Genomic DNA, 20,954 nt, shown 5'->3' with positions numbered 1-20,954 from the left:
ATACAATTGTTCATACTCTAAAATGGACTTTATCCTTCCAGCAATCTTTACCAGAGTATTATGGTATTTTATGCAACATTACTGGAGATGTGAAAAGAACTTTAGAAACCTTAATAAAGTAATTTTGCCTAATAAAAGCAACCCTAAAATCTGTTTCAATTTATAAAAGGGAAACCACAAGTATGTATGGCTTTGTTGGTTCTCTCATAAATTATCTAAAAGTGGAAGCAATGCTTAAAAATTATGGTTTGTATACAACCATTACAAAGAATGTAGATCATCTAGCAAGAAACTCTCAAAACTCAAGTTTAAAAAAAAAAAAAATCAAACAATCCAATTAGAAAATGGGCAAGAGATGAACATGTTTCACCAGAGGATATACAGATGGCAAATAAGCACACAAAAAGATGTTCAACATCATTAGCTATCAGGAAAATACCAATTAAAACCATAATGAGATATTACATAACTATCAAAATGGCTGAAATAAAAATAGTGATGACACAAATGCAAATCAAAACCACAATGAGACATCACCTCACACCTGTCAGATGGCTAAAACCAAAAACACAAGAAAAAGTGTTGGTAAAGATGTGTTGAAAAAGGAACCCTCATGCATTGTTGGTGGAATGTAAACTGGTACAGCCACTGTGGGAAACAGTATGGAGGTTCTTCAAAAAAATTAAAAATAGAATTACCAGATGATACAGTACTTCTACTACTGGGTATTTACCCACAGAATATGAAACACTAATTCAAAAAGATATATGCACCCCTATGTTTACTGCAACATTATCTGCAATAGCCAAGATACGGAAGCAACCCAAATGTCCACTGACTTATGAATGGATAAAAAAGGTGTGGTGTAGATATATACAATGGAATATTAGTCTTAAAAAAAGAATGAGATTTTGCCATTTGCAACAACACAGATGGATCTAGAGGGTATAATGCTAAGTGAAATAAGTCAAAGAAAGACAAATACCCTATGATTTCTAATCATGGGTTTGTGTGTGTGTGTGTGTGTGTTTTTTAGAGTGAGAGAGAGCACGCATGTGCAAGCAAGCAGGGGATGGGGAGGGGCAGAGAGAGAGGGAGAAAATCTTAAGCAGGCTCCACTCCCAGCTCAAGCCCAATGCAGGGCTTGATCTCACAACCCCAAGATCATGACCTGAGCCAAAATCAAGACTCAGGGGCACCTGGGTGCCTCAGTCGTTTAAGTGTCTGCCTTCGGCTCAGGTCCTCGAGCCCCGCATCGGGCTCTCTCTGCTCAGCGGCGAGGCTGCTTCTCCCTCTCCCTCTGCCGCTCCCCCTGCTTGTGCTCTCCTGCTCTCTGTCAAATAAATAAAATCTTTAAAAAAAAACCAAAAAACAAAAAAAACAAAATCAATACTCAGACGCTTAACTGACTGAGCAACCCAGGCATCCCTGGAATTTAAGAAACAACATTAACAAAGGAAAGAAAAGACAGAAGACTGGGCTCTTAAATAGAACTGATGGTTACCAGAAGGGATATTGGGGGGAGGGAGGGATGAAATGGATTAAGGAGATTAAGAGTACACTTATCATGATGAGCACTAATGTATGGAACTGTTGAATCATTAGGGGCACTTCGGTGGCTCAATCGGTTAATAGTCAGACTCTTGATTTCAGCTCCAGTCATGATCTCATGATGGCTGGATCGAGCCTGCCTAGGGCTCTGCACTCAGTATGGAGTCTGCCTGAGATTCTCTCTCCTCCTCCTTCTGCCCCTCCCCCCCCCCCGCCCCTGTGCATGCTCTCTCTTGAAATAAAATCTTAAAAAAAAAAAAAAATTTGCTAAATCATTATATTGTACTCCTGAAACTATACAACACAGTACATTAATTACAATGGAAACAAATGAAGGAATGAATGAGAAAAAGAAAAAACGGGTGCCTGGTTGGCTCAGTTGGTAGAACATGTGACTCTTGATCTGTGGTTTTAAGTTCAAGCCCCTCAGATTTTTAAAAATAAAAATCTTAAAAAACACTGGGTGTTATACTCAAACAATGAATCATGGAACACTACATCAAATAAATAAATAAATAGAAAAAATATTTTAAAAACATAAAGTAAAAAAAAATTTTTTTTAAATCTTAAAAAACCAAAAGAAAAAAAATAATGACAACACCAAATGATAGCAATGATGCAGAGTGCTGGTGAGAATGTAAATGACACAGTCACTCTAGAAATCAGCTTGGCAGCTTCTTATAAAACTAAACATGTCACTACCATACGATTCAGCAATTATAACTCTTGGGCATTTATCCCAGAGAAATGAAAACTTCTGTTTACACAAAAACCTGTATACAAATGTTCATAGCACTTTTACTTCTAATAGCCAAAAGCTAGAATAAGGCCAGATGTCTAACAGGTGCATGGTTAAACTGTGGTATATACATTCTGTGGAATCCTACTTAGTAATAAAAAGGAATAAAATACATACACTTAATAAACTGAATGAACCTCCAGGGACTTACATCTGTAAGTGAAAAAACCCAATCCCAAAAAACTATATACTGTATGATACCATTTATGTAACATTTTTGAAATAACAAAATTTTAGACAGATTTAGTAGTTAGCCAAGGCTGGAAAAGGAGTTTCAAGAAAGAAGATGGATATGACATAAAAGGGTCACAGGAGAGATCCTGTGGTGTTGCAACTATTCAGTATCTTGACTGTGGTGGTACATATACGAACCTATATAGGTGAGAAAAATGTAGGGAACTTAACATATACGCTGTATATATTACGCACTACACAAAATGAGTACAGGTAAAACTGAAGATATCTGGAACCTATCTTTTTAGCAATACAGAATTTTCTTTTGGGGGGAAATAAAACATGAAAAACAAAAGCTGGGGATACCTGAACAAGATTGGTGGATTACATCAACATAATATCCTGGTTTTAATATTAGACATCTTCACAAAACATCAGCATTGCAAAGCCAGGCAAAATGTATGAGATCGCTCTGTATTTCTTAAAACTCTAAATCTATATTTATCTCAGTAAAAATTTCAATAATAAAAGAGAGTGGAGATTTATCTACATGCTCATATGAAATATGTCCTTAACATATTAACGAAGGTATTGAATAATATTCAGACCACTTACATTACCAAAATATAAAAAAAATGTACATATATAAAGAAAATTCTAACAGAATATCAAGAGTGCAAATGAAATATGAGGGGTGATACAAAGAGACGTTTACATTCCATTTTTTTTTTAAAGGTTTTATTTATTTATTTGACAGAGACACAGCAAGAGAGGGAACACAAGCAGGGGCAGTGGGAGAGGGAGAAGCAGGCTTCCCGCTGAGCAGGGAGCCCGATGCGGGGCTCGATCCCAGGACCCTGGGATCATGACCTGAGCCGAAGGCAGACACTTAACGACTGAGCCACCCAGGCGCCCCTACATTCCATTTTTAAGTTTGATTTTTTTTTTACCATGATACCTTATTACCTTTCTTTTCCTTTTTTTTTTTAAGTAGGCTCCACACCCAGTGTGGAGTCCAACAGGGGGCCTGAACTCAGGACCCTGAGATCAAGACCTGAACTAAGATCAAGAGTCAGATGTTTAGGGGTGCCTGGGTGGCTCAGTCGTTGAGCGTCTGCCTTCGGCTCAGGTCATGGTCCCAGGGTCCTGGGATGGAGCCCCCCATGGGGCTCCCTGCTCCACGGGAAGCCTGCTTCTCCCTCTCCCACTCCCCCTGCTCATATTCCTTCTCTCACTGTGTCTCTCTCTGTCAAATAAATCTTTAAAAAAAAAAAGGAGTCAGACATTTAACCAAGCCACACACATGTCCCTATTTGTTCCTTTTCTAACTAAAAAGAATTATAGCCCTTTCTTCAAAAGGCTACACTTCAGATCATTAAAAAAGTTTAAGAAACAATCATTCAATGAAAATCAAACCCACCACCAAAGAGATGGGATCTTCTTTCAATGGGTTCCCATGAAAACCAGTGGATAGAGATGGAACATTTATATACACAGCAATGACAAAAGACAACCAGCAAAATGCAACAACATAATAAAGTTATACCACTTAATAGGTAGAGTACAGAAAGATCCTGATCCTACTGCAAATTAAATTCTGATGACCAAGCAAAAATGGATAAAATTGTCCTGATTATTAAACAGAAACAGAAACTGTCAATGGTAGTTAATGTCCTTAATTTAGCAAGTTAAAGCAGAAGTGTTTGGAAGAATAGAGAAAAAAAGCAAAAATGCAGAGATGTATTTCTCAAAATTCATGACTAACTCTTCCAAATACATGTTAGGTTCGTGGCATAAAATAATAGGCATCATTTACTGAGCACCTACTTCAGAACTAACACCATCAAGCTGCTTCACATAAAGTATCTTGTTGCACACTCTCAAATAACCCTGTAAGGTACTAGCCCCAGTTTGGAGATTAGGAACTGGGCCTCAGAGAGACTAAAGGGACTTCTCCAACTAAACAGGAAGCACAATACACACTCAGAGATCTGTTCAATTTAAAACCATTATGATTTAATATCCACAATTAAAAGGCTGAAAGTAAGAATGGTGAGGAAAAAATGAATGCTTCAGATATTAAGGAGTTCAAATTCAAAGGCCTTAGAAATTGAGTGCATGAGGAGATAAAGTAAAAAAAAAAAAGACAAAAAAAACCTCTGAAGTTTCGAAATTTGGTACATGGAGGATGAGAGCTGACAGTCCACTCATCACCTTCCTACCTAAAATTTACTCCCCTCCCAACTTGTACCACTGTACCATCCACTCTTTCTTTGACTCAGTCACTACAAAGAAGGCACCATGTTACATACTGTTAATATGCAAAGATGAATCAGACCAGGAGGATAGAGGCATGAGCCAGGGCTGAGTGTGAAGCAAACCACCACTAATAGGGCAGTCTGGCTGAACCCAGAACACCTTGGGTATAGCATATGAGATTTCAGGAGGTCAGGAAAGGGTCCTACCAAAAGAGGCACTAAGTATGGGCTTTATTTGTTAGGCAAATAGGGAAAAAAGTGAGGCATTCATTGAAGGTAAAGCTTTAACCAGGGATCTACTATTTCTCATTTTGGAAGTCAGGCGTAATTTTGGGTAAGAGAGACTGGAAAGAAAAACTATATGAAGGCAAGTGATAAAAGCCTCGTAGTAGAATGGAAATGAAGAATGAAAAAAACTGGAGAATTTGTATAAATTAGAAATCGCATGATTTCTATGGGCTCCTGGCAGACTTAGTCGGAAGAGCAATCGACCCTAGATCTTGCAGTCATGAGGTCAAGTCCCACGTTGGGTGTAGAGACCACTTAAATTTAAATTTAATTTTAAAAAAGGGGCACCTGGGTGCCTCAGTCAGTCAAGTGCCTGACTTCAGCTCAGGTCATGATCTCAGAGTTCTGGGATCAAGCCCCGGGTCAGGCTCCCTGTTCAGCAGGGAGTCTGCTTGTCCCTCTCCCTCTGCCCCTCCCCACACACATGCACACACTGTCCAATAAATAAATCTTTAAAAAAACTTAAAAAAAAAAAACTTTTAAAAAAGTTGACTTTAAGGATGGATACAAGGCCTATCTTTATACTTTGCCTCCTGACAAGCCCACTCCTCCCCAGATTTCTATCAAAGAATTTCTTGGCACTTTTATATGCTATTCCTTCTTACTTACTGGCATATGTCTGCTCAATTATACATAACCCCTCTGTGAAGTTCTTCCTGATTACTCCAGACATGCCACAGTACTGTATATCCTCCCGTCTGCTGCAACTATTCTTTTATAAGTCACAGATGACACTTCAATACTATATTAGATTTGCAGCATTTGACTACCACTCCTTTTTTTTTTAATTATTATTTATTTATTTGAGAGAAAGAATGAGAGAGAGATTGAGCATGAGAGGGGGGACAGTCAGAGGGAGAAGCAGGCTCCCCACTGAGCAGGGAGCCTAACTAGGGACTCAATCCCGGGACTCCAGGATCATGACCTGAGCCAAAGGCAGCTGCTTAACTGACCGAGCCACCCAGGAGCCCCTGACTACTACTCCTTTAAACAGTCCTTCGACTGCTTGCTCTCTTTTCTTCCTCTTTCATTTTCCGCCGTCTCATCCACTTTCATGGATTCACTTTATTGCTACTCTGCTATTAGACCACTTAGTATTCTCTACTGTCATTGTTTACATTTGTCTTCCTTAAACAGTAAAGTTCCCTAAAAACACAGACTATGTCTTACCTTTTTTTCTTTTAATACTAGCAGTGCCTGGCACAGAGGAAGCACTCATATGTGGTTTGATCACATAAATAAGTTACTCCAAGGTTTCCACCCTTGAAATGAACAGGAGGATGATGCCATCATTAACACAGAAGAAAATGCATGTTTGGCAATATAAGGGATAGGTTCAAAAGTGAATATGATTTGATAGGAGAAGGTGGGTTAGTGACTAGAATTTCTTGGTTTGAAGATCAGAAGTCAGGTCAAGAGCATTTTCACACAGCAGAGTAGCAGTAAAGTGAATCCATGAAAGTGGATGAGACTGCACAAAATGAAAGCGGAAGAAAAGAGAGCAAGCAGTCAAAGGACTGTTTAAAGGAGTGGTAGTCAGGGGCGCCTGGGTGGCTCAGTCGGTTAAGTGGCTGCCTTTGGCTCAGGTCATGATCCTGGAGTCCCAGGATCGAGTCCCGCATCAGGCTCCCTGCTCAGCGGGGAGCCTGCTTCTCCCTCTGACCCTCCCCTCTCTCATGCTCAATCTCTCTCTCTCAAATAAATAAATAATAATACAAAAACTTAAAAAAAAAAGGAGTGGAGTGGGTGCCTGGGTGACTCAGTTGGTTAAGCGACTGCCTTCGGCTCAGGTCATGATCCTGGAGTCCTGGGATCGAGTCACGCATTGGGCTCCCTGCTCAGCAGGGAGTCTGCTTCTCCCTCTGACCCTCCTCCCTCTCATGCTCTCTGTTTCAAATAAATAAATAAAATCTTTAAAGCTTAAAGATTTTAAGGTCCTCCACCAAGGAGGGAGTCAAACAGTAGAACCTGAGAGGCATGGAGATAGGATCTATTTTCTTCTGAGACAGGAAAGGAGAGAGTAGAGAATTGCTGCAATGAGAACAGAGAAGAGAATCCCTGAGGAATCATTATCTCGGGAACCAACAAAAGCCTTAGGTATCATCTGCACTCACCTCTCTTTTTCTCAAATCCAGACTCCAATTTTGCCTCCAAACCAGGCAGCCCAGAAGGATTGCCCAATTCCCTCCTCTGAAATAATCTTTTGGACTATGCCCCCCTTTCTTTCTACTACTGACTCAGCCCAAGTCTAAGTTTTAATTACTATTGCAACAGACTCCTACATCCTAATGTTACTTCTATTCTTCCCCAGTCTAAGTTTCCCAAACACAAATTTCATCGTATCATTTCTCAGCTAAAATCTCTTGCTGGCTCCCAATCTTAATCCCTTCAACACCAAATGCCACAGTCCAGATTTCTAGGCCCTATTACCTGACTACACCCATGCTACTCTACCAATCCCCAACAAATACCCCCTGAAAATACTATGTTCGTTTATTTTTTTTTTAATTTTATTTATTTATTTGAGAGAGAGAGAGCATGAGAGGGGGGAGGGTCAGAGGGAGAAGGAGACTCCCTGCTTAGCAGGGATCCAGATGTAGGACTCGATCCTGGGACTCCAGGGTCATGACCCAAGCTGAAGGCAGTCGCTTAACCAACTGAGCCACCCAGGCGCCCCAATACTACATTCACTTAATTCTCCACATCCAAAGTACCTTTCTAAACCTAGCCAAACCCAACCAAGACCAATTCAAGTTCCACTTCTTCCTTGAAGCTTGACTACTCTAGGTTTCACTCATCTCTCCACTCATCTCTTTAACCACTTAATCATCCACAGCACAGAACTCAGTACAGGGGGTGATTTTTGAGTATTTTATGAATCCCCAAGATTGTATGGGATTGTTAAAACACCAAAATACCTATTTTTATATATTTTTAAAGATTTTATTTATTCATTTGAGAGAGAGACAGAGATAGTGAGAGAAAGCATGAGTGGGGAGGAGAGGAAGAAGCAGGCTCTCCCCTGAGCAGGGAGCCCGACGGCGGGGCTCGATCCCAGGACCTGAGCCGAAGGAAGACACTTAACTGACTGAGGCACCCAGGTGCCCCCAAAATATCTATTTTTAAATAGCAAAAAAGTCTCCATTCAGAGGCATCCCACTCTTGGTATCAGCTCAGGTCATGACCTCAGGGTCATGAGATCCAGCCATGAGTCATGGCTCCTCCAAGCAAAGTGGGGAGTGTACTCGAGATTCTCTCTCTCTCCCTCTGTCCCTCCCCTCACCCGCCACCCCAGCAGGTGTGTGATCTCTCTATAACAAATAAATCTTTTTTTAAAAAGTCTCCAGGGGAGCCTGGGTGGCTCAGTCGGTTAAGCATCTGCCTTCGGCTCAGGTCATGATCCCCGAGGTCCTGGAATCGAGCCCTGACTCGGGCTCCCTGCTCAGCAGGGAGCCTACTTCTCTCTCTCCCTCTGCCCCCTGCTTGTGCTCTCGCTCTCTTTCAAATAAATAAAATCTTTTAAAAAGTAAAAAATAAAAAAAGTCTCCACTGAAACATCTTCCTATGGACAATATAGTGTCTATTTCCACCTAATGAAAGAACTAATATTATACTGCCAATTACAGTTAAAATTGCAAACAAATCTGGTGAAAAGATGCTGTTTCTTTCTTTTTTTAAGATTTTATTTATTTATTAGACAGAGAGAGAGAGAGCAATACAAGCAGGGGGAGCAGCAGGCAGAGGGAGAGGGAGAAGCAGGCTCCCCACTGATCAGGGAGCCTGATGCAGGGCTCGAACCCAAGACCCCGGGACCACAACCCGAGCCAAAGGCAGACGCTTAACCGACTGAGTCACCCAGGCGCCCCAAGATGCTGTGTCTCTTAAAGTCAATGTAAATAAAGAAAAACCACTCTGATTATAGGCAAGGAAAGGATGATCTAGGTTGAGTACCTAGATGTAAACAAATGACAACCAGTAAACAAATGACAATGGACAATAATAGGACAGGAGCAATCCTGAAAATGAAAAGCAAAGCTGGGGGCGCCTGGGCGGCTTAGTCACTGGGCGTCTGCTTTCAGCTCAAGTCATGATCCCAGGGTCCTGGGATCGAGCCCTGTGTCTGGCTCCCTGCTCTGCAGGAAGCCTGCTTCTCCCTCTCCCACTGCCCCTGCTTGTGTTCCCTCTCTTGCTGTGTCTCTGTCAAATAAATAAAATCTTTAAAAAAATAAATAAAATAAAATCCTAAGTAAACCCTTTTCTCCTTATTATGAAATTTTTGCCCCCATTGTAAGTGGATTCATTTTCAGTGATCTTCTTTAAATAAAGAGTATAATATGTACATCAGACAAGCCTGAGCTACCTACATCCTAAAAGTTTTGACAATCCCTAAATTCATGGATGCCACCATAGTATAAAATCTCCATAAAATATGTAAGTAAGGGAAGAGTATAAAACAAGTAACTGCTACAAATCAGCCTAATGAGTAAACCAGGCCCAGCCAAGAGTGTCAGACAATCAGAAGTCCCTACAGAAAACCAAGAGTACTGAGATAATTCTGATTTCAAGGGTTTTAGTCTTGTCTGTAATAATCTCAAGTGCCTTGAAGAAGACCTATGTCATTTATGACATCTCTTTTTACTACAAGGCTATGAAGACCCAATGAGACAACACAGACCAAAGCACTTAATAAGCTGTAAGTTACTGCCTGTTTAAACTTGTAGCTCTGAGACCAACCTTCCTTCAATATTTTATTAAGCACCTATATATTACGAAGCACTGTACACTATATATGTTCAGTGGCAAGAATTAGAAGGTGCCAACCCAATTAAATATAAAAGCATCAAGTCAGGACTACTGACTATGACAATCATTTCACATCATTACATTCAAACAAAATAATTTAAAAGCATATAAGGGGGGAGCCTGAGTGGCTCAGGTGGTTAAGTGTCTGTCTTGGGCTCAGGACATGATCCTGGGGTCCTGGCATAGAGACCAGCGTCAGGGTTCCTGGTCAGCGGGGAGTCTGCTTCTCCCTCTGCCCCTCCCCTCCTACTTGTGCTCTCTCTCTCTCAAATAAATAAATAAAATCTTAAAAAAAAAAAAGCACGTAAGGATAAACTGATGAGACTGCTTATTTATGACAGGAGGCAAACAGTCTGCTTATAGCTAGATATACAAGACAACAGACAATATGATCTTGAATCATGTGTCTTTCTCTAATTCTAGACAGGGAGTATATAATCCTAAGAACTACTCTTACTGTCACATAAGAGAATCTGATTCTATCGTAATATCACAGAACAAAAAGACAAACAGCATTTGCTAATGATTTTCTAAAATTTCCAGCCCTGAGGAGCCTGGGTGGCTCAGTCAGTTGAGAAACCAACTCTTGGTTTCGGCTCAGGTCATATCTCAGGTCCTGAGATCAAGCCGCGCATTGGGCTCCAGTGCTCAGTGCTGAGTCTGCTTGGGATATCTCTCCCTCTCCCTCCACCCCTCTGTGCCTCTGCTCTTGCGCTCACTTGTGCTCGCTCATGCTCTCTCTCTCTCAAAAAAATAAATCATAAAAAAGTAAAATTTCCCGCCCTGAGCATAGAATCTAATGCAGAGTAAGTGCTCTATACCTCATGTATCAACTGTGGTCTGTATGTATTAATAGTGTGTGATCATATAGGATTACTTTTAATTACACCTTTCCCAAGCTATATTGTTCAACTGAATTTGCATTCTCAGACTGATTTAACTTTTTCAAATCTTCAGTTAAAAAATATCAAAGGCAGGGGCGCCTGGGTGGCTCAGTCTTTGAGCGTCTGCCTTCGGCTCAGGTCATGATCCCAGGGTCCTGGGATCGAGCCCCGCATCGGGCTCCCTGCTCCGCGGGAAGCCTGCTTCTCCCTCTCCCACTCCCCCTGCTTGTGTTCCCTCTCTTGCTGTGTCTCTCTCTGTCAAATAAATAAATTAAAAATCTTCAAAAAAAAAATTAAAAAAAAAAATATCAAAGGCAAAAATCAAAGCTATAGATTGCACCCACAATCTTAACCCAGAGGCCTAAAATAAACAGGTTACTTGCCTCTTCAAGCCCATAAAGTCTTTAAGCAAATTTAGACTTTGTCAGAAAAAAAAATTCTATTTATACAAGTTTTCTAACTCCCAGTTTAGATACCTAACATACTGTCCATAGGCTCCAATAATTTCAATTCTTTATAACAGCCAATACTCCACTGACATCTCTTTTGATGAGAAACAAACAGATTTATATTTCTATATATATGCTTCTAGAGAATTATCTATCTTCACTGTTAGACCTAGGGTTCTATGTAAATACAAAGGCAAAAAACTATACATGTAAAATAACTTCAATGTGAACCCAAGAAAAAGGGTTTGTCTAAGCTGCCAAGAGGCTGCCAACACAGCCTAGCCACCCTAAAAAAATACTTAGGACAATACAGACTCAAGGTAACCACCAAAACAAATTTTTACAATCTGCAACTGCCAAGTTAAGAAACCAAGGAGTACTAAAGAATATTTCATATATAAATCAACAAACAAAAGCGACACACCCACATTCTCTGTGGCTTTAAAGAACATCAAGGCTATTGATAGCCTTGAATGTTTAATGCACTCAAAACGATCACTACATAAAATTTTTTGATTAAAACCTTAAAGATTCAGAGTCATCATGGGGTGGGGAGATCTTCTGTGGTGACACTACAGATGACCTAACAATACATCTGAACAGAAACAAAATTAGAATCAAGTATTTAAAGCTGAGGGATATTTTTTTTAACAATCAAGAAGTTTGATTTTAAAGGTGATGAAACAGAGACTAAAAGAAGTCAACTGATCATTATGCTAACTGATCAAGAAATTCTGCAAAAGATCGAATAAAAAGGAACTTCATCATTTACAACTCTTTAACAACAGTACACAGCACTACTGAACAACTCAAATTAGATTTTCTATTTCTATACACGTACACATACCACACACGTATACATACATAAACTTTAAAACTAAAAACTAGAAAAGGCTCAAGAGCCTACTCTGATGGTGACATTTATCTAAAGCATAGGATGCTATACCTTCACAACAGGTAGTTCAGAAAAACTGGCCTAATTTAAATTTTGACTGATGTCCATCCAAGAAGGTCTTCTCATCTTAGCTACTTTCAATTTGTACCCAAATGCACTCCAAACTGAAGCAAGAGTCACCCCATCAACTAAAAAAAAAGGACTCCAGGAAATTAATTGGTCCACCTATACTCATGATACCAGCAAGCCAAAGCATTTAAAAATGAAAAAAAAAATCTAAACAAATGTATACCTCCATTTGAAAAATAAAATCTGAACTCAATCAAATGCCCTTAAAGTTCTAACTCTTAGCCAGTCCTCAAAGGAAAGTTAATTGGGAAAAGAAGCAAACTCATACAACGGAGATAAATTTAAAAATCAAAGTAAAATTTCCCCAAAAAGCCTATCATTAGCAATAGGCTCTCAGCCATGAACTGATAAGCAACCAAAAACCAATTAGTTATGTTTCTCTTTAAGTTGCCTGTATATATACATTTATGTATATATTTAAGTTGTACCAAAAACTGCTTACAAATGGCAATTCCTGTGAAGTAGATGATGATGAAGTTCCAGGTAATTCTAGCATGTTTCCTAATGTACTGGTACTGGAGTCTGGATCATCCTGAAAAGATAAATTTATTGAGTTTAATTGCTCTTCTATGGTAACGTTTGTATCTCCTAGTGAAAAGGGGGCTGGGAGAAGGGCTGCTTTTTCATTGCTGCCGTCCACTTCATTTCTTTGCTTATTTTTCTGTGTTTCAGTTTGAGGAGCTAATGGCAAGAATGGCGATTTGACTGCACCATGTCTACTCTCTGGTGTGCTGTCTTGTTCATTTCCCATGGCCACGTCTACACCATTCTCTGATTTAGGCTCATAATTGCAGGTGGCATTGGTCTGAGTTTCCTCAAAGATCTCCTCTATACTCTCATCCTCTGTGACTGGCTGTTCTGGGTCCATTTCAGAATCTACATCTGCATCGTCCACACAAGTAAAATTCTCAAAGTGCAGAAAGCCATTCTTGATAGTCTTTGTTACTTTTACCTGGAGTTCAGGGGAGTTATTACAAGAGGGTTCCTGTTTCATAGCAAGTGCTGTTGGACCACCAGGACTCAAAGAAGTGCAAACAACTGGCGACTGAGCTCTTGAATCACTTTTTTCAGGGTCTTGAAAGGATTCTGATCCATCAGCAGACCCATTTAAATACTCTACATTGATCATGGAGGCCAAATCCTGTAGTCTCCGCAGTGGAATGTAACAAGATGGAGAATCTTGTCCATAAGCATTTTGGGATGTTCCACTGGCAGTCGGTAACTGCATAGTACACCCATTAAGTGGCTCAGAAAAATTGGATTGACCATTACCGAAAGGGCTGTCCTTGTCTTCAGGGGCATCTAAATTCACTGGATTGGAAAAGGGCAGCAGACAATTTCTTCTAGATACTTCACAGGTCTGATCCATCCTGGGCCAGCATCAACCTGGAATCCAAAAACAGCAATTAATCGGAGTTTATAGGCCATTTGACTCTTATCTTCAAAATGGCAGCCAATTCTCAAGGCCTAGTGGCCTCGATGCCTTTCTGCTGCACTTCCATGGGCGGAAAAAGTTCCCCAGCTGACGATGGAAAAATGGCCTCGGTGAGCCTCCGCAAACTCCATCTTCCCGGAGCTGGGCAGATCTTGCCACATGCAAACAGCCCGTCCCTTTTTCCTGCACTGCAGACTGGTGGACAGTTGGGCTGAACTAAAATTAAAATCCCTTTGGCAGTAGAAATTCCTAAATCTCAAACAGGAATCATCCTCCCCATCCCCCGCTGGGGGGGGGGGGTGTCCAGCGGCCGGATCTCCAAAAGGGAGGGGGCTGTAGGGCTCGAGGGGGGCTCCCGGACGCTGCACAAAAAGGTTACCCCCCCTCCTTCCTGGCTCGCTCGGGCGCAGCGGTCACAATAGCGCTGCACCCTGCGCCCAGCCGGCGCTGAAGCCCTTGCAGCGGCCGTGCCCAGGCCGCAGGCGAGTCGGCCGAAGCGGGTGCACCCCGAACCTCGCCTTCCAGACTGCAGGACTGCTCAGTCCACGGCTGCAGGGCCCAGAGGCCGGGACGCGGCAGGGGGAGAGAAACGGAGGCAGCCGGTGAAGCCGAGTCAGGGCAGCAGCAGCTGCTACAGCTTGACAAACATGGCTGCTGCCGACGCCGCCGCCGCCTGCCCGGGCCGCGCTCCTTCCCGCAGCCGCGGCAGCACCTCCTGGCCGAGCCGATCGCACTCATCAATATTAAGCAGCAAGCAAAGTTTGCTGCAGGAGGGCAGCCGGCCCCGCGCCCACCAGCCGGCTACCTGAGGGGAGGCGGAGGCCGTGGTGCGCGCGGGAGGCCGGCGGGGCAAGGGCCGCGCCGGGAGGAAGTTCGCGGCGGCCGGGCCGGCTAGGCCTGAGCCCGGCTGGTAGTGATGGAGGGGGAGGGGGCCCGCGGCTACAACGCCGCGGGCCACCAACACCGCGCCGCACCCGGCCCTCCCCCGCGCCCCTCACCTCACGGCCACCACCATCTTCCCCGCCCGGCCACCTCCTCCCTCCTCCTCGCGCCTGCCCGCCACCCGCCCCAGCGCACTAGTTACCGTGCCCCGCGCCCCCTCCCGGGCCGGCTGGGGGGAGGGGGTGACCCTCATTACACTGGGGCGCGAGCGGAGCCTTGGGGAGAGAGCGGAGCCGCTCGCCGCACCCCCCTCCCCCCGCGTCTCTCTTCAGGGGAGAAGGCAGCGAGCGCGACCTGCCCCGGCCTATTCCGCCGCCGCCTCCTCCTCCTCACACCCCCACCGCGCGCGCCCCCGCGGCGGCGCGTGCGACCCAGCGCCTCGCGCCGGCCCGCGTGCGGCTGGGGCACCGAGTGCGCGCGCACCCCTTCCCCCACCGCGCGCGCGCTCCCTCGCCTCACTCTTCGGGGTTCAGGGCGGGTGAAGTCGGGCTCGCGAGCGCGCCGCCCAATCAGCGGAGCCGCCGCTGCCGCCCCCTCCCCTCCCCTTGCGCGCCCGCTCGCGGCCCGGGCCTACGGGCCGGCCCGACTGCCCGGGCGGGGCCTGAGGCAGGCTCCCCAGGGGCCTCGCGCGCCTCCCCGGAGTGTCTGGGCCTGCGGGCGTCGTGGGTGGCACTCAGATCCCCTCACCTACCTCGGGGCGCTGCGCCGGCCCCGAGCTGCACACGGCTCCTGCACCCTACCCAACTCGAGCCCCAACCCCGGCGGCACCTGGCCCGGCTGAGGCCTGTCCGACCGCCCCGCCAGCCCCGCTCGGGCCCGCGTCAGTCCCGACCTCCATCTTAGGTTACAGCCCGGCTCCCCATCCACTGGGCACCTGCCCTCAGCCCGCTCGGCTCGGCCCGAGGCCAAGGCAACCCCCCCTCCTACCGCGGGGCTCACCTGGGGGCTTGGGCTGGGGTCTTCGAGGCCTCAGGCCCCGAGCAGGCGCGGCCGCAGGTGAACCCCCTGCCCGGCCGCACCCCAAACCCACACCACCACCACCACAGACCAAGCTGAGCAGGAAACAAAATGGAGGCAGCAGCTCGGGTCTGCCTCCCCGAGCCAAGCTTGTGCAGCCTCAGGGCTCCCTCCTGCCGCAGGCCCGACGCCCGCGAGGCAGGGGGCTGGCTCGTCCCGGGCAACACAGGCAGCCGCCCTAGAGCAGCGCAGACAGGCCGGGGACTCGGCCCTGCGGTCCCCACAGCCCCTCACCCACCACCCTTTCCCTTCCCCCTCCCCCCCATTTCTCTCCCTCCCCCTGCCCGGCCTTGCGGGGTGAGCGGCGACCGGGAGCCGGGTCGGGTCGGGTTACCCGCCCGGGCACTGCTTGCCCGGCCGTGGCCTCGGCCGGGGGATGAGGCCAGGCGACCCCCGCGCTGAGCCCACCCCCCGCACCGGAGCCGGGCAGCAGCCTGACAGCGCGCCCGCACCTCGACCTGCCGCCGTGCGGCCCCCGCCCTGTGAGGCCGTGTCCCCAGCCCGGGCACCGCCGGGACGAAGCTCCCTCACCACCCCCGGGCCCAGGGGTCCTCGCTGCCTCGGGCGGGGCGAGGGGCGCGCTGGGGGGAGGGGTCCACTAATCCCTGCACCGCCTCCCGCGCCTAGTCTGGGTCTGGGCCTGGCACCGGGACTCGGGCCGCGGGCGCGGGCGGGCGTCAGTAGGTGTGTGCGCGCGGGGCAGGGGACGCGGGCTGGGGGCCCGGAGGGGCCGCGCCTCGCACCGCGGACGCTGCAGTTCTCCGCACCCAGGCAGATGGCCCTCTCGTGCCACAGCCGCCCAGCGCAGGCCGCCGGCTCCGCAGCCCTGATCCCCCGGGAGCGCGCGCCTCGCCCCTGCGAGCCGGGCTTCGGGACCCCGGCGGAACTGCGTTGAGAGGGCGGACCGCCGGGCTGGCCCAGCAAGGTCTAACCGCCTAATCTTCGGCCCCGTGCTGTCTGCTCCCAGGGCGCCTTGGACCTCGAGGCCTGCACCCAGCGCCCCGGGCCCCACAGCCCTGGCCTAGAGCGGCCGCGATGCGTCCAATCATCAAAGGCGGTGCAAGGACAGGTCAAGGAACCCAAACCCAGCCTCACCCCGGGACTCCGGCCCCCTAGGCCCTTCCCCCAATTCGGTCTGACTCCGTCGCCCCCTGGGCCTGTACCCCGGCAAAAAGCTCACCGCGGCAGCTAGCTGTTACCAAAAATGCTAAGGGCATCCTCGCTGTTCAGAGAAAACCACGATCTACCGCCATAAAAATCCCGCCTCCTCCAGAAAGCCTTCTGTGATTAGAGTTAACTCCATCTCAAAGCTGAGGGCACCGCCCTCGAGAGCCACGTGACCACCATTCCTCCCTGGGCTTAGTAAATGTGCATAATTATTGCCCCAGTGGAGTGTTTACCCGCAGCCCTTCTATCTGTTAGCCGTGAACCCACTTGGGAGAAAGGCCACTTTTGGCCTTGCCCTACACGGTATTGGCACGGGGATCCCTAAACTCCACCCTTCAGCCTTTCCCGTCCTTCACCCCGAGATTGGTCCGGATAGGCTAGGAGCTCAGGATGCCCCTAACCTCCTACTCTCCAAGGCCCACAGACCAGCCATGGAGGCACACAAGTAAACACAGGCTTAGCACACCGTAAGTGCTGGGATGCAGGCCCTGCCAAGACAGCAAGCAGACTTTCTTGAAGGGTAGATTCCCCCCCTGGACCCAGAGTAATGCCCCCCCTCCAACTATGACCCCAGGGGGCCCCTGAGGTACTCTGAAGGTTCCCAAGTGCAAAGTAAGGTTGGCAGTGTTCTGTGCACTAGGACCAGCCAGAGAAAAGCTGGGTCTACACCCCAGGGTCCCGCCCTACAGGGACCAGCCCTTGTTCTGCTAAGGAGAAACTCCTGCCAACCCCTTCTGGGCAATTCAGTGGGGAAGCTTTGACTGTTCCCTTCTTCACACCTAATAATTTGAGTTAAGCATTTCTGACTGACAATTACACCCTGCCAATTGCCCCAATTCATCAAGGCTCCTCTCAACCTTTTACTTTCCCACAGACCATCCTGAGGGCCTCACAGCTGCCCCTGTTTGGCCTTGAGCCAGTCACTTAATAGCCCCAAGCCTCAGTTTCCTCATCTGTGGCTTCTAATGCACAGGGTGGCGTGAGGTTTCTCTAAGGTAAAGGTAAGTTTTAGGGGCCTGTACAGACTAACTAAGCACCTGATGAATCCTGAAATGTAATTCATTGCTTCATTCGGCAACCATTTCCTGCATTCTGGGCGATACGCTGGGTGCTGGGAAAACAAGGATGAGATGCCTGCCTCAGGAAGCCCCAGGCCTCCAGAAAGGACAGTTAAATAAAGGTGCTAAGGTATGAAGACGTGCTGGGATAATGGTTACTCCCAGAGCTGATCTCTGGACATCACTGCCCTACAGGAAACCCTCTTTCCAACGTCCCAGCCCCCAAGAGAAAGAAGTAGGGGCCAAAGGGGGACAGGCAGCTGGAATGAACGGTATACTGATGGGCCTTGGGGAGGCTGGAACCCCAGGTAAAACCTCTTGGACTTCCCTGGGGTGACATCAGGGGTCTCTTCCTGCCTCTTAAGTAGAACTTGACTGCAGTGGTCTCAACTACAACAGCCCCCCTCTGGGGCCTCCGCATCTAGCAGGTTCTGGCCAAGCACCTCCTGTGGGTCAGTTCTGGGTTGAGGGGACCCACAGGACCACATATTCTCACAAGGACACTGGCTCTTGAAGTCAGGGAAGAAGGGACAGGGCTCTGTCCTACCCTCCTTGTCTTAGCTCAGGGAACTTTTCTGGGCCTGTGTCTCCCAACCATAAGACAAAGATTAGAATCAAATACTTGCGAAGTCTATGCTGTATACTGGACACCATGCTGGGTACTTGGCACACATTAGTTCCTTTAACCCTTCAGCAGCCCTGTGAAAAACTGAAGTCCAAAAGTTTAAGCTCTTCTGCAAGGTCTCAGGGCCTTAACTGTCACCTGGTGTGCTTGGCCTTGTATCTGTTGCTCTTAGCTGGCACACAGATACCATCTGTGAGTGCCCAGCACAGTGCCTGTCTCACCCGTGGATGCTCAGGAATTTAAGTGTCAGGCAGTGAGATTACCTTAGCCTCAGTTTCCTCATCCATGAATTATGGTTACTGATAATTCCTACGCTGCTGAGATAGATACTTGTCAAGGCATTTGGCCAGTGTACAGTGACCCCTTTTTTCTTAGAACTGCCCCCCCTTTCATTCATTCATTCAGCAGATATTTATTGAGTTCTCCACTCATAGCCTTGTGAGGAAGGCAGATAAGTGAAAACAAGCTAGATAGCTGAGCACTAAGAAGCTAAAGGTGCTGGGAGTTCGGGGTGGGGGGGTTCTCAGGGACGGTCAGGGAAGCAGTAACAGGTCTCAGGTGAGGATGGGAAAGGCCATGGGTGCCTGATCATGCAGGGCCTTATTGTTCAAGTTAAAGAATTTAGGCTTTTTCTAGAGGGCAGTAGGGAACCATAGAAGGTTAAGGAGCAGATTCTGGATCACATCTATGCAGTACAAAGCTCACTCTGCCAGCAGTGTCCAGAAGAGATTGATACTTCCCCTAGAAACACAACCTTGGCCAGGGCCTTGCCTCTGGGATATGCTAGAACTGCCTTGTTCCAGTAACAGTTGTGGCTTCTCCTCCTTTGTGCCAGATATTCTCCAAGACACCCTCTCATTTAGTCCTGAGTGGGGCACTGTTGTTATCTCCATCTTCCAGAGAGGAAGCATGACTTGTCAGAGCCAAACTCCTAACGCATCTCCCAGTTCAAGCTCTTCATCCCTCCTGGACATGGGCATCATCTGCTTTCTGACTGAACAGCCAAGTTTGGTAATTAATCCCAAATGCTGCTGGTGAACACCACAACCATCCCTTCTTATGGGTCTAGGACTTGAGAATTCCTTTCTCTTCCCACTCAGTGGTTTCCTCAGAACTGGATCAGGCTTCTACTTAAGATCAAGGAAGGCTTGGTCACATCTGAAGCCATACAGCTTTCCAGCAGTGTTTCCTTTCTACCCCAAATACCAGGTTTCTGTCTGCTAACCTGACCCTGTAGGCCAGCCCCAAGGACTCAAGTTTCCACCTTCAAGTGTTGTTTTTCTCAGACATTCTCCTTTGAAAGCCCTGTGTGTGCTGGCCACTAACCCCTGCCCTTTTGCCCTCATCACTTCCTTGGCTGCCCAGTGGACTCCTTGTGCCAGCACAGACCACATTTCATCCAGCCTGTGCCCATCCTCCTCCCTTTGCCTTTTCTCCTGTCCGGCAAACTCCTGCTCAACCTTCGGGGCCCAGTTTAGAAGACTGCCTCCTGGAACCCTTCCCTGATCCCACCCCAGCATGAGCCACTGCAGTAACTATTGGCTTCCAAATATGGCCCCAGCCAGGGACAACAGGCTCAGGGCATACGCTTCTCTTGATCTCCAATGACCAAGCCCAGGACTGTGAGGCTCAGAGTAATTACCAGAGAAACATTTCCTGATGCCTGATCTGTCCCCTCCCCTCTTCTCCAAGCTTGTGTCTCCATTAGACAAAAGAATTATGGTTTGAATTATGGACCAAATGGGTAAAACTTAAACCGTCCCTAAATGGATTCTCAGATGTTTGGGGAACACACATTCCTTTGTGCCAGACAATGCTTTCAGAAACTGTAAGACAATCTATAGGAGCTGGAGTCAGATAGATATGGGTTCAAAAAAGTGAGAGAGCCTATAGGATCTGGAGTAAGAGAGCCTGTTAAGTTGCACCCTCAGCCCCATGCCTGGCACTTCTGAACATACTGATTCCAAGGGGAGGAGTAGAAAGTGGACTGGGGGGATACAGCCTGTGGCCAGCAGAGTGGTTGCACCTTCTACCTGCTAAGGATTACCATTTTACATTCACCCCCTAATTATCTCCCTGCATGCAGAGCATATTATCCTATCTTAAGATGGAAATAGAGGCAGGGGCGCCTGGGTGGCTCAGTCGGTTAAGCGTCTGCCTTTGGCTCAGGTCCTGATCTCAGGGTCCTGGGATTGAGCCCCGCATGGGGCTCCCTGCTCAGCGGGGAGTCTGCTTCTCCCTCTCCCTCTGCACCCCCTACTTGTGCTTGCTCTCTCACTCTCTCAAATAAATAAAAAATCTTAAAAAAAAAAAAAAAGAAAGAAAGAAAGAAAAGAAAAGAAAATAGAGGCTGTGAAAGGAGTGGCTTGTAAAAGGCCCTGCTCTGGCAAGTGGTGAGATGGCACAGAGTTCACACCCAGTGTCATTCCAGAAGTACTAGAAGGGGGTCAGGTAAGATAAAAACAGAAATGAGACTCTGA

The 20,954-nt window shown here is 47.0% G+C and overlaps 1 protein-coding gene across 4 annotated transcripts in view; it reads right to left on the bottom strand.

Moving 5' to 3' along the window:
• NSD1 (nuclear receptor binding SET domain protein 1) overlaps positions 1–14,902 on the bottom strand; it is a 145,767-nt gene extending 130,865 nt beyond the window's left edge. Inside the window, exons 1-3 of one of the 4 annotated variants that reach the window (XM_035015095.1) lie at positions 14,750–14,902; positions 13,503–13,616; positions 12,673–12,762 (exon numbers count right to left, since the gene is read on the bottom strand). In XM_035015095.1, the coding sequence (XP_034870986.1) occupies positions 12,673–12,762; positions 13,503–13,532 (120 nt within the window). In that variant the 5' untranslated portion in view covers positions 13,533–13,616; positions 14,750–14,902. Of the gene's footprint in view, positions 1–12,672; positions 13,620–14,183; positions 14,664–14,749 lie in introns of those variants that run through there. The other 3 variants (XM_035015082.1, XM_035015088.1, XM_035015098.1) reach the window with 3 other exon arrangements.
• Between the last annotated feature and the right edge of the window lie 6,052 nt (positions 14,903–20,954).

This window comes from Mirounga leonina, unplaced genomic scaffold, assembly GCF_011800145.1.
Source record: "Mirounga leonina isolate KUSES-001 unplaced genomic scaffold, KU_Mleo_1.0 Mir_104, whole genome shotgun sequence".
Lineage (NCBI taxonomy): Eukaryota > Metazoa > Chordata > Mammalia > Carnivora > Phocidae > Mirounga > Mirounga leonina.
This window is presented reverse-complemented; position numbering and strand designations above follow the sequence as displayed.